Source organism: Staurois parvus, unplaced genomic scaffold (assembly GCF_062004578.1).
Source record: "Staurois parvus isolate SC_StPar_1 unplaced genomic scaffold, SC_StPar_1.0 ptg000142l, whole genome shotgun sequence".
Classification (NCBI taxonomy): domain Eukaryota; kingdom Metazoa; phylum Chordata; class Amphibia; order Anura; family Ranidae; genus Staurois; species Staurois parvus.
The window spans coordinates 980,315-994,090 of NW_028317938.1; the positions used below are offsets into that span (position 1 = coordinate 980,315).

Genomic DNA, 13,776 nt, shown 5'->3' on the forward strand with positions numbered 1-13,776 from the left:
TTTGAATCCATATTACTCCGCGTGGATCTCTTAGTAACCTTCTTTTTTCAGGTAGGGGTGCTCTTGTCACACTACCATATTGTTCAGTATGCATTTTCTGGGTTTATGGATCCACACTTATATACTAAGTGAGTCGGAGATATGATTATGACACTAGCTATTCGTGTCATTCTAGGTGGCCTGTTTCTGCTCTATTTTTGTGGGTTTGTTTTTTGCATGGTTCTTTGTTGGGTACTGAAGAAAGAATGAAATGTTTAAGGCAGAATCCAGTTTTCCAGGCAATACAAGGCATTGAAATGGTCATAACAATCTTACCCAACCAGGGGCGGACTGACCATTTGGGCACTCGGGCACTTCCCGAGGGCCTGGGGTCATTAGAGGGCCCCATGAGATGCCCCTGGTACCTTTCATAGGCTTTTTTGGGTGTGGTTTGAATGTGGGCGAGGACACAGGGGCCCCATGATCCCCTATTGCCCATGGGCCCCATGAGTTGTCAATCCGCCCCTGTACCCAACAGGTAGCCTTTACACAACATAATGATTGAAATGTTTTTGTCAAATGCCTTATTCTCACTTGACTGTGTAAAGATGAGCAAGCAGTTGCCATATGTTTTATACCTATATCTATGGTGTGTTTGGTTCTAGTTAGGTAAGTTAGGAACAAGAATTTTTCATAAATAATATATACAGTACATCCAGCTTTAGGGCTAAGCTACACAGACTTGCTACTGAGAAATTTAACTACTTGATGATGTTTAAGCGGTCAACTATGCTACAAAAATTTCTGATGATTGATTACTAGGAATAGCAATTGATTGCCTAAATAAATAGTCCTATGTCCTATGAAGTGAACTAGACAAGTTGTATGTAGGATTTATGTGATTGGAATATCATCATACAGATTCTTAAAGTATTACTAAAGGCAAAACATATTTTTAGTTGTGCATAGAGTGGACATGTATTAGAACCCCTGTCTGGTTTTTATTGTTGTCTGTGCCTCACCTTCTCTCTTCTGTTTACTAATGTCATTTACAGTGAAAGTAAATCCCAAATTTTGAGTTGTCCCTAGAAATGTGATAGAGGGAAATCTTCCAGTTGAGAAACTATCTCTGGTGACTTGGGGGGATTACCTTAATTTGCAATGATTTCCTCTCACTCTCTGGTTTTGGCTATGTGACAGGAATTGAATATGATTCTCCCCAATGGGACACAGATTGCAAAAACTGACAGGGGTTATAACCCTCCCTTAATCTATCTAAAATGAAGAAATAAAATTGCCTATACTTAAAATTTTCATCTGAAGTTTAAAGTGGTTGTAAACCAAAGACCTAAAATCTGAACAAATTATATACTTCTATACTGTGTATTTGTCTCCACCCACAGCTCCAAGTGTGATTTCTCTTTGCTACCCGGTTCTTCTGTTATCTGCACAAGTCACTTTGATAGCTTTTCCCTACAGCAAGAGAAAAATGGTGGCAGGGAGGAGAGCTACAGCACACAACCTGTGTTCTCTGTGTAGTGTGTGTGTGTGTGTGGGGGGGTGTACCTTGGGGGGTCCCTTCAGTCTAATCAGGCTTAGAGGTATTCTAACTTATCTGTGCAGGGTGAGAATTCAGATCACTACTCCCTGCTTTGTGCTGCCTGAGAGATGCTGACAGATTCTGTGTGTTGTAGAAGGCTGTAAAGAATAGATTGCACAGATAAACAGGTACAACTTATGTAGGAGGATTTGTTTCAACAGTTTCATCAGGTGTGTATCACCATAGGCTAGTCACTTCACTGGTTACATGTAAGGGTTTTCAGCCACTTTTAATTACAGTTTAATGTTTAAAATTGCTGTTTAAAATTACATTGTTATTACAGCAAGGTACATTTTCTCCCTCCATACCTGTTATGGTGTAGCTCTTTTTTTTTTTATATATCACAGATTTTATGAGCACTATTAATAAACACTGAATGTGTGTTGCAATCATCCTCTCGGAGTGTTTTTGTCCTCATCTACCACTGTAATTTTTTAAAAAAGTTTGGCTGCTGTTAATAGGCTTTATGAGGGGATGTCTCAAGCATAGGAAATGTAACACATGAACATACACATTGATTCCACTGTGCACTTACTGCTAATGTATATTGGTGTTAAACTACATTATTATTGATCGACATTTTAAAAGGGTTTTGTGTATGTGCCATTTAAAATCTTTATCATCCTCGTCTTATCTTTTGCAGTGCTCCATTGTTGTTGTTATTAAATTGCTCTGCCTTTCTCATCCTCACAGATTCCGCAAATTAGTTATGCCTCCACTGCTCCAGATCTAAGTGACAACAGTCGATATGACTTTTTTTCTCGAGTGGTTCCATCGGACACTTATCAGGCTCAGGCCATGGTGGATATTGTGAAAGCTCTGAAATGGAGTTATGTATCCACACTAGCATCTGAAGGTAGCTATGGGGAAAGTGGAGTTGAAGCTTTTATCCAAAAGTCCAGAGAAGATGGTAAGACTGCTCATTTGTTATGCTTTACTTGCTATATAGTGTATATTTATCTATTGTGACTGTTATTCTTTTTATTCCTATTGTGATTTTCTTTTTCTTTTTTCTAAAATATATTTTTATAATGAAAGTAATAAATTAAATTTTACACTGTCTTTGTACAAAATCCATACAACATGTGTCCCTCAGTAGGTCCTGTATCTTGTGGGCATATATTGTTTTATATTTGATTCTTTCACATTTTATTTAATTGTTCATATCATGTCCCTGGGAACAGCTGCAGGTGGTTGTCTCCTCTCTGCCTCTTTTATTGGTGCAGCTTAGACTCTTCTGTCTCGAGTTTTTTTTTTTTATGTAGACAGAAACAGAATGCTGAACCACTGGAAAACTCATACTCATACAAATTTTATTTAGCCTTAACCCTTTTACGGCCAGGTCCGTACGGCGTACAAACCTACAGCACTGCTTCCAGCTAGCCAGGTCCATTTGCTGTACAGACCTGCATTCCTCCTCTGCTATAAGCTCATGGTCACTTCAGTGACCATGAACTTATAGCAGAATTGTTCAGCAAATGCTGCTTCTCTGCTGCTATGTGTCCCACCCCTCCACCCTTTGGTGCTGTCTTCTAAAATGCCCTTACCCTTCTCTAACCCTCACTTGGCTTCACCCCCTCTACTCTGATTCCCCTTCCAGCACTGTTCTCCCCCTCCCCCTCGCAAACCCAATTCCCTTGAGGCTGCCCTGCAGCTGTCAGCTTCTTTCCTCTTCCTCTCCTGCTGACTTTGGGTGCTGCAAGGCAGCCACAGAAGGATAGACCAGTCAAAATAGATCCCCCCCACTGCTCCAACCCACCTTCAGTGCCCCACAACTCCCTGATGTCTGGGCGTTCCCTCCCTGAAGCTGCTATCCGGCTCTCCCTCCTCCCCCTCCTGCAAGATCGCTGTCAGCATGGAGAGCGGAGGGGCTGGTAAACGTGTTTACAAGGCCCCCTTCCTATCCTGAAGGAATACAGCTAATGATCAGTACAGATTGCTCCTGTATTCTTTCATCATTGGCACATAGTAAACTGTATTTACCATGTGTCAGTTTGTGAATGAAATATAGTAAACGCTGTCTACTATGTTTCATTTTCTGAATGAATAGGAGTCTATACAGACTCCTATCTCATTCATCTTCAGTGCAGCACAGACTGCAGAAAAAGGGGCTGTCTTCAGTCCCTTTCTCTGTTTAAAAAAAAAGACATTAGAGGTCTGTTTATACCCCTAATGTCTCTACAACCCCCCCATTAAAAAAAACACATTTTACAAATGGATGTGCTATAACCACATGCATTGCATGAGGTTGCGGGGTATTTGTGGCACTTCCCCATTGACGTGACCGTGTAGTGTTCACTGGCTGGCATCACTACAAGTTGGGTCAACTTTGCTGTGGGCGTGAAGTAACACAGCATCAGCACCCTGTCAACTGCCTGTTACAGCTTAAGGGGGGCCGTTTGGCAGGTGGCAAAAATGCAGCTAAATCATGCATTTTTGCCATCCCCAACCAAAAGTCTAAACAAGGCCTAAGGCATACTACAGCAAGGCCACATTTAGCTGCACAGGGATGCACAGGTGTTCTGTGCATCTCCATGTAGGCAGTCTCATTGATGTCAATTGGGACAGAGCGGCTGCATGGGAATGCGCAGGTGTTCCATGCATTCCTGTGCCATCCATATTAATTGGGATGCAGCAGCTGCATCTGCACAGCCACTGCTCCCAACTTGACATCCATGTGGATGCATTTCCCTGAACTCACACTCTGCGTATGGGGCCATGCACCTACACCTGCATGGATGTCAGATCTGTCCTTGCAGCTGCTGTGTCCCAGTTGACATGAATAGGATTGCCTGCACAGGGATGCACCTGAGAACACCTGTGCAACATGGCCCTCCACTTCATTGAACAAGGCTTTTGTAGGAATTTATCAGGAATTTTGTAAGTTATGTTGTGTTTATGTGTACTAATAAGGATTTTAGTGCTTTTATTAGTGAAAATAGTAATTTGAAAAATTTGTGCAACTCTTTTGGGACCTACTGGTCATTTTCTTTCAGAAAATATATAGTTTTGGGGGTCTTTTACAAACTCTGAAAGCTGTAAGTGAAAAATGAAAACCTCCAGATTTTTAAAAAAATTCTTGTGTACATTTGATTTTCAACATTTCGCAAAAAGGCGCAATTTAAAATTTACAAATATTTGTTATTCATTGATTCAATACAGTTTAAACTTCTATATTTAGTAGGAATTTAGCATGAGTTTTGTAAATTTTGCTGTGTTTGTATCTGCTGATAATGATTTTAGTTTTTTTTAGCAAAATTATTGATTTGATAAACAATTGCACAGATATTACGAGTTTCTAAAAATCAGTAGCACCTTTTTATTATACTGGTCATGTGCTTTCAGAAAAAATATGGTTTGGGGGGTCTTTTACAAACTCGGAAAGCTGTACTGTAAGTGAAAAATGAAAACCTCCAGATTTTTAGAGAAATTTGGTTATTTACAGTTTTGTGTTTGTTCAATTTTCACCATTTTGCAAAAAGGTGCAATTTAAAATTTACAAATATTTCTTATTTATTAACTCAATACAGGTTAGTTAAATGTTATATTTAGTAGTCATTTACCAGGAATTTTCTAAACATTACTGTGTTTGTATCCGCCAATAAAGACTTTAGTGTATTTTTAGCGAAAAATATTGGTTTGATAAACGTTTGCACAAATATCATGGGGCTCTAAACATCAGTAGCTCCTTCCTTTTATTCTACTGGCCATGTGCTTTCAGAAAATATATAGTTGGGGGGTGGTCTTTTAAAAACTCTGAAAGCTGTAAGGGAAAAATAAAAAAGTAATGGAAAAACTGCAAATATGGTCTGGCCACCTAAAAGTGGAGCGCAGGGCCTGGCAGCTAAAGGGTTAAAAGAACAAGTTGAAATGTCTTTGTTACTTTCTGTCTTTTTGTAGTGTTCATGCATTGCTCTGCAGGAATCATCAAACCATACTAAGCCCTGGTTCACACTAGATCCGAATTTGAAATCGTGTGACTGCACTTAAACTCATGCGGTTTCAAAGTTGCTTGTCAGTGTGACTTGGCAGACATCTGGGCGAATTCATGCACAACTGTCTATGCAAGTTGCACCTGAAATCGCAAAAAATAGTGCGGTTTATTTACTAAAGCTGGAGAGTGCAAAATCAGGTGCAAGTCTGTATAGAAACCAATCGGCTTCCGTGTTTTATTCTCTAAGCTTAATTGAACAAGCTGAGGTTAGAAGCTGATTGGCTACAATGTAAAACTGCACCAGGTTCTGAGTGAACTAACTTTAGTAAATCTCCCCCAGTGCAGGAATTACTTTTAAAATCAATGCGACTCAACACAATTTGCACGGTTCCATTGCCAACAATCAGCTGTGCCTTGTCATATGATTTGAAACTGTCAAACTGCATGACAAGTCACACTGGTCTGAACCAGGGCTAAGATTTGCAGGGGAAGAGCTAGCCTCCCTGCTATTTTTTATTTTTTTCTTTATTTTATTGGGAATGTTCTTCTGTTTGCTTTTATTTGATAGTTTCTATTTAGGCCAGGGGTTTCAAACTGGCATCCCTCCAGCTGTTGCAAAACTACAAGTCCCATCATGCCTCTGACTATGGGAGTCAAGCTTGTAACTGTCAATCTTGCAATGCCTCATTGGCAACAGCTGGAGGGCCACCAGTTTGACACCCGTGATCTAGGCAGTCCCTGTTTCTGCTTGCTTCATATTTAATTTTCTTTTACCACCGAAGAGACAGGTTATTGTTAAAGGTATTGTCTTATTACACTTCCAAAGATTGGAAAAACATCCTGTGTACTGCAACCTATCTAAAGTAAAACTACTCTACTAAAGAGGTACTTAAGCTGTTTGTGGATGCCAGTTCAGAAAGTTGCCATACTGTCTTTACAGACTGGGTCTAGGTGGCATGACTTTTGCATATATCAGCATTTTAAACAATCCCAGCTTGGAAGAACTTTTTGCTAGCCAATATGTTGCTCAGTCCCCTTTATCTCATCCCCCCACCAGCAAATTTCTGATTGGTCAAAAAAAAAAAATCTACTGCAGACCACAATCTCTTTCCAGACAATTAGTGGGAGGCCACAAAAACTATCCAGTAGCCTTTAGAAACATTCTGAATTTGCAGAGCTAGAAGACATTGGCCACTTTCCCTCATTAGATTTTGTTACATTACAGTGGAAGTGTGAATGGTTGAATTGGGATGTGTATACTGTAATGGCTAGCAGCAGTGGCAGTGAGAGGACTGCAAGTAGAGGTTTAAAGCGGAGTTCCATTAAAAATTAAAAAAAAATAAAAGCCAGCAGCTACAAAAACTTTTAAAAAAGGGACACTTACCTGTCCCTCGATCCCACGGTGTTCTTCCCACAGCCCGTTTCACCGGCCACCTTGTGTTCCCGCCACCGGCATCTTCAGTGTGGGCACCCGGCTGTGACAGCCTGTGGCTTCACAGACGGGTGCCCACTGCGCATGCGTGAGTAGTGCTGCGCTTTGTGAATGGTCCCGAAGTCTTCGGGTACCTGTCCCAGAAGACTAGGAGGGAGGGGGAGGACATCTTCGCTTCCGATCTCCTAGGTCAGTGGTGGGCAACCTTTTTTTTCAACTGAGCCAAATCTCGCCAAAACCACGATTGAAATTTATTTTGAGAGCCACATTTTTAAAACTGAAAATACATAGGATGGTACACTGTTTTTAGTTTCAATAAGTTTTTATAGTAATTCATCCCCCATATAGTAATTCATCCCCCATAGTAATTCATCCCCCATATAGTAATTAATCCCCCATATAGTAATTCATCCCCCATAGTAATTAATCCCCCATATAGTAATTCATCCCCCATAGTAATTCATCCCCCATAGTAATTCATCCCCCATATAGTAATTCATCCCCCATAGTAATTCATCCCCCATATAATAATTAATCCCCCATATAGTAATTCATCCCCCATAGTAATTAATCCCCCATATAGTAATTCATCCCCCATAGTAATTCATCCCCCATAGTAATTCTTCCCCCATAGTAATTCATCCCCCATATAGTAATTCATCCCCCATAGTAATTCATCCCCCATATAGTAATTCATCCCCCATAGTAATTCATCCCCCATAGTAATTAATCCCCCATATAGTAATTCATCGCCCATAGTAATTCATCCCCCATAGTAATTCATCCCCCATATAGTAATTCATCCCCCCTATAGTAATTCATCCCCCATATAGTAATACATCCCCCATAGTAATTCATCCCCCATAGTAATTCATCCCCCATATAGTAATTCATCCCCCATATAGTAATACATCCCCCATAGTAATTCATCCCCCATAGTAATTCATCCCCCATATAGTAATTCATCCCCCATATAGTAATTCATCTCCCATATAGTAATTCATCCCCCATAGTAATTCATCCCCCATATAGTAATTCATCCCCCATATATTAATTCATCCCCCATAGTAATTCATCCCCCATAGTAATTCATCCCCCATAGTAATTCATCCCCCATATAGTAATTCATCCCCCATAGTAATTCATCCCCCCTATAGTAATTCATCCCCCATAGTAATTCATCCCCCATATAGTAATTCATCCCCCATAGTAATTCATCCCCTATAGTAATTCATCCCCCATAGTAATTCATCCCCCATATAGTAATACATCCCCCATATAGTAATACATCCCCCATATAGTAATTCATCCCCCATAGTAATTCATCCCCCATAGTAATTCATCCCCCATATAGTAATACATCCCCCATAGTAATTCATCCCCCATATAGTAATTCATCCCCCATATAGTAATACATCCCCCATAGTAATTCATCCCATATAGTAATTCATCCCCCATATAGTAATTCATCCCCCATATAGTAATTCATCTCCCATATAGTAATTCATCTCCCATATAGTAATTCATCCCCCATAGTAATTCATCCCCCATATAGTAATTCATCCCCCATATATTAATTCATCCCCCATAGTAATTCATCCCCCATAGTAATTCATCCCCCATAGTAATTCATCCCCCATATAGTAATTCATCCCCATAGTAATTCATCCCCCCTATAGTAATTCATCCCCCATATAGTAATACATCCCCCATAGTAATTCATCCCCCATATAGTAATTCATCCCCCATAGTAATTCATCCCCTATAGTAATTCATCCCCCATATAGTAATTCATCCCCCATAGTAATTCATCCCCCATATAGTAATACATCCCCCATATAGTAATTCATCCCCCATATAGTAATTCATCCCCCATATAGTAATTCATCCCCCATATAGTAATTCATCCCCCATAGTAATTCATCCCCCATAGTAATTCATCCCGCATAGTAATTCATCCCGCATATAGTAATTCATCCCCCATAGTAATTCATCCCCCATATAGTAATTCATCCCCCATATAGTAATTCATCCCCCATAGTAATTCATCCCCGATATAGTAATTCATCCCCCATAGTAATTCATCCCCCCTATAGTAATTCATCCCCCATATAGTAATTCATCCCCCCTATAGTAATTCATCCCCCATATTAATTCATCCCTCATATAGTAGTAGTAAGTAAGTAGCAAGTAGTAAGCCAAGTCCCCCCTGTGTCAATTCACTTACCTTTGCTCCGCGCATTCCTCTCGCCGTGTTCCCGGTCTTCAGGGCTAGCTCCTCTCACGTTCGTCACGCTGCCCCGCCTACACACATCCTGACAGCCAATCACTGGCTATCAGGATGTGAGTGGCAGCGAGTCCCTGCTGCCCGAGAGGAGGGAGGGGAGCGGGCGCCCGGCACACAAGAGCCGCATTAAAGCGTGTAAAGAGCCGCATGTGGCTCGCGAGCCGCGGCTTGCCGACCACTGTCCTAGGTGATCGCAATAGAAGTGGGAGCGGGTACCTGTAAATTTCGGGTACCCACTCCTCTCCCACCCAAAGGTGCCAATCCTTAACGAGGATCAGTCATTAAAGCAGAACTTCCCCTTTTGGATGGAGCTCCGCTTTAAGTTCTGGAGGCGATGCAGAGGGCATATGGTGCAGTAGTGCAGGATTGGAAGCAGTTGCTAGTAGGTGGTGGGAATGAGACATTGGGCTCTTGGTAAAAAGTATGTCAGCTGCTGATAGACAGAGACAAGGTGCAGCCACTGCTTGCTGGTGAAATGAGTGGTGCTGGAAATAAGGCAGCATTAATGCTCTTAAAGAAGAAGGAAAGGCAATCTACTAAGTGAGCTTTAGTTGCTGCTTGCCCTCTGCCTTTTCTAATGCTGCAGTCCATTTGTAATAATATGTGTAAAATGTAAATGTAAGTATGCAGTGTAAATGCTTTTTTTCCTTTGGTTTCCTAATGTTCACATGACCTCACAGCTCCAGGTTCTGGGTGACTGCTGTGGCCAGGGGGGGAAGAGACTCCAACAGTGCCAACACAGTGGGGTAATGTCACTGTTCTGGGAATTCCTTACATTTTGGCTCCAGCAGCAGCTACTCAGGACCCGAAGCTGTGCAGACATGCGACCACTAGGAAGCAGATAATGCTGCTAATTTTTAGCATTAGTAAAGGCAGGCAACAAAACTTAGGGCCCCTTTCACATGGGGCGGACCCCTCAGCGGATCCACTTGCTCAGCGGGCGATCTCTTTGTTGATCCCGCTAAGCAAGCTGATGACAGGTCCGTGTCCGCTCCGCTGCTGCAGAGCAGACACAGCCCGCTGTCCTCTATGGGTTGTCGGATGGAAACGGACCGCCTGTCTGTTACCATCCAACACATATCCGTTTACACTCACCGCTCCATAGAGGAGAATAGAGGTTCCGATCGGGTCCGCAGGCAGACCCGATCAGAACTTCCGTGTAAAAGGGGCTTAACTTAGTAGATAGGCTTCCCTTCTTCATTCTTCGGTTCTCACACCTGTTCACCCTCTAAGGACCAGAGCAATTTTTCCAATATGGACCTGTTTATTTGGCAATACCTTTGTCATTACTTAAGATAACAACGTAACACATATATTATTCAAACAGTACAAACAATGCTTTCTTTTTGTGAATATTGTCTTGCAACAATTTTTGTTTTGCAAGCTTTAGACAATTAAACATAACAAAACTAAACAAAACTCACTTTTTTTTTTTTTTTTTAGCAGTGTTAGTTTGAAAGTAAATAGTGTTAAAAAAAAATAACTAGTGTTACTGCACATAAATATACTGTATGTTGAAATGCATTTTTATTACTAAATATATGACATTTTTTTTAAAAAATACATTTTCAAATATTCATTTTTAAAAATATTTTTCATATATTTTGCTTGAGGTGACAAGAGTCAAGGTATTTTAATAACTCAATACTGGCATTCCTTCATTTTTTATAATTTGAGTGATTTTAAGTTTTCCCAAATGTCCACATCTTGAAACATGGTATGGGAAGTTATCAGATGATATAGTAATCCTCACTTTTTAGCTTGCAATTAAAAGCATATCAGATTCTGCTATGGAAATTTTTTTTACAATATATATTTTTTTAAATATATTCTTCAGATTTTTTTTAAAATATAAAAAAGTAATTTTATCATATATTTTTATACATATTTGCAAAAATGCATTCCAAAAATGTAGATTTGTATTTTTAAAGACATACAGTATTTTTGAAATGTATTTTTAAAAATATTTTTCAGACATTTTGTAATAAAAATGCATTTCAACATACAGTGTGTGTGTGTGTGTGTGTGTGTGTATATATATATATATATATATATATATATATATTCAAATTTATTTTGAAATAAATTGAATATGGGTAAAATTGTTGTATTTCAAATATATGTCAACATATTCGGGAAGGATATTTTAAAAATATATTTCAAATATATTTTTCTTCCATATGCTAAACTAAACTGTAAGTACCATCACTCATCAACAACAATAGTGATTCATTTTTATTCAATGAAATGAAGGTTAAGATGGCAGAAGGATATTACAGTATAGAAGGATGGCAGCAGTACAGTGTTCTCTGATAACTTTGTAAAGAGTTATTGGCCTTCATCTGAGATAGCGAGGGTCCTCAATGAAGAATAGGAATCTAACTTAGCAGGTAACTAGGTAACTTTTGACATAAGACACAGACATTGTGCCCAACTATGGTGCTGCCATAGACCATGGAGAAGGGTAAAATGTGCAGACATGCACTGAACATCCTAAAATCTTTTATCTCATAGTACTTTACGATAACATAAAATTGTGCATTTTTTTTTGAGAATTAAGTTTAAAATTCTTTAAAAGGTATATTTTCTGCAGAGCCAATTATTATTGTGGAAAAGAGGTACCAGGACCTTAAGGCCATATTCTGCCCTGTACAGGAAATGTCCTCTAAATTATTGTAAACAAGCAATTTATATTCATTACATTCAATGTCTGACATATATAACATTCATTTTTTCTTTCACCAGAAGGCTAAATAAACAGCTGGCTTTACTACCTTTATGTTGTCACTCTCTAAACTGATTCTGGCAGAATATAAGCAGATGTTTAATTTAATGCTAAAGAATTTAACTGTTAGGGGCATGGTTTACAAGAGTCAGGATATTTTAATAACTCAATACCGGCATTCCTTAATTTTTGATAATTTGAGTGATTTTAAGTTTTCCCAAATGTCCATATCTCGAAGCATGGTATGGGTAGTTATCAGATGATATAGTAATCCTCAATTTTTTAGCTTGCAATGAAAAGCATATCAGATTCTGCTTTCCCTGACAAGACTTGAAAGGGCCGAAACCTAAACACCAATATAAACACTGTAAATATTCACTGCTGTCTAATCTTTCCTTGTAGGAGTCAGAGTCAGCTCTTGAAAAGCTCACTGCCGTGTTACAAGCCAAAATCATCCAGCTACTATCGGGTCTAGCGTTGGAATTTTTTCTTTAAGTGTATAAATCGCAACCCCCTTCTCTGGTTGTATTGTACATTTATTCCATGTTGCAATACTTTTGCAGTGATGAACTCCAACTCTTCTTCTTTCAGTTATAGGTGACTATTTTCTCTCTGTGACTGTGCAAGTAAAACTGCAAGTAAAAAATTCTACTTTTACTTGTGCTATGCTGTTCTAATACTTGGTTGTATATTGCCTTTCACTAGTATTGGCTGAATCCACAGATGGAAGCCTTCCAAAAAGCACTGCTTTAACCGCAATCCCGCCGCCCTATAGCAGAAATACTGCTACCGGGCGGCAGAGGTGCACAAAATCACATATATATGCGATTTTGCATCTCTGGGCAGGGGGCGTGCTCTCGGCTATCTGCGCTACCATTGGCGACCTCGGCTGTCAATGACTGGGTCCCGACTGGTGATTCCCCACCGGCACCTGGCGGTCGCCGAGTATCACAGACAGGGGAGAGACCTGTATGGAAACAACACAGATCTCTCCCCTGTCAGCTCCTGCACACTGCTTTTTATTAGCACTGATCACTGTATTAGTATCACTGGGGATGTCAATGACAGTGAGTCAGTTTCTGTCCAATGTTAGAATGCCCGCCGCAGTCCTTCAGTCCCACTATAAGTCGATGATCGCCACCATTATTAGTATAAAGAAAAAAATATTCCAGTATATATACCGCCATTTGTAAATGCTATAACTTTCACATAAACCAATTAATTTACACATATTGGGATTTATTGGGGTTTTTTTTTTTAGCAAAGACATGTAGCAGAATACATTTTGGCCTAAAGTCATGATGAAATTTGATTTTTAATTTTTTTTTTTCACTGAACATGTTTAATAGCAAAAAGACAAAAATATAGTTTTTTCCCTCAAAATTGGCAGCCTTTTTTTATAGCGCAAAAAATAAAAAAACCAAATACCACTGAAAGAAAGCTCTATTTGTGGGGAAATAAAGGACATGTAAGTTGAGTGCAGCGTTGCATAACCGCGCAATTCTCAGTTAAAGTAAAGCGTGCCAATTCGCAAAAAATGGCCTGGTTAGGAAGGGGGTAAATCCTCTGGAGGGCAAGTGGTTAATGTGAAGGCACTTTAGATGTGTATTTAATGCTTTGCTGTTTGTTTCTTTTACTGTTTGCTGGCTCACTGATCCACTGTTGTTTATTATATCACAAATGCTGTAGGATAATATTATATTACTTCTGTATACTGATGTAGACTGGTAGTTTCTTTTCCTGGCTAAAAGCTCACTGACTAACTTATGTTACAGATTAGTAAGGTATGGGTGAACGGTAAGGGCGTTCGGTGGGCTGT

At 39.6% G+C, this 13,776-nt stretch overlaps 1 protein-coding gene across 2 annotated transcripts in view; it reads left to right on the forward strand.

The window, feature by feature from the left end:
- Window positions 1-13,776, forward strand: part of GRM4 (glutamate metabotropic receptor 4) — a 258,686-nt gene that overhangs the window by 170,019 nt on the left and 74,891 nt on the right. For both annotated transcript variants that reach the window (XM_089673587.1, XM_089673588.1), the window contains exon 3: window positions 2,273-2,489. In XM_089673587.1, coding sequence (XP_089529713.1) covers window positions 2,273-2,489 — 217 coding nt within the window. The remainder of the gene's footprint in view (window positions 1-2,272; window positions 2,490-13,776) is intronic.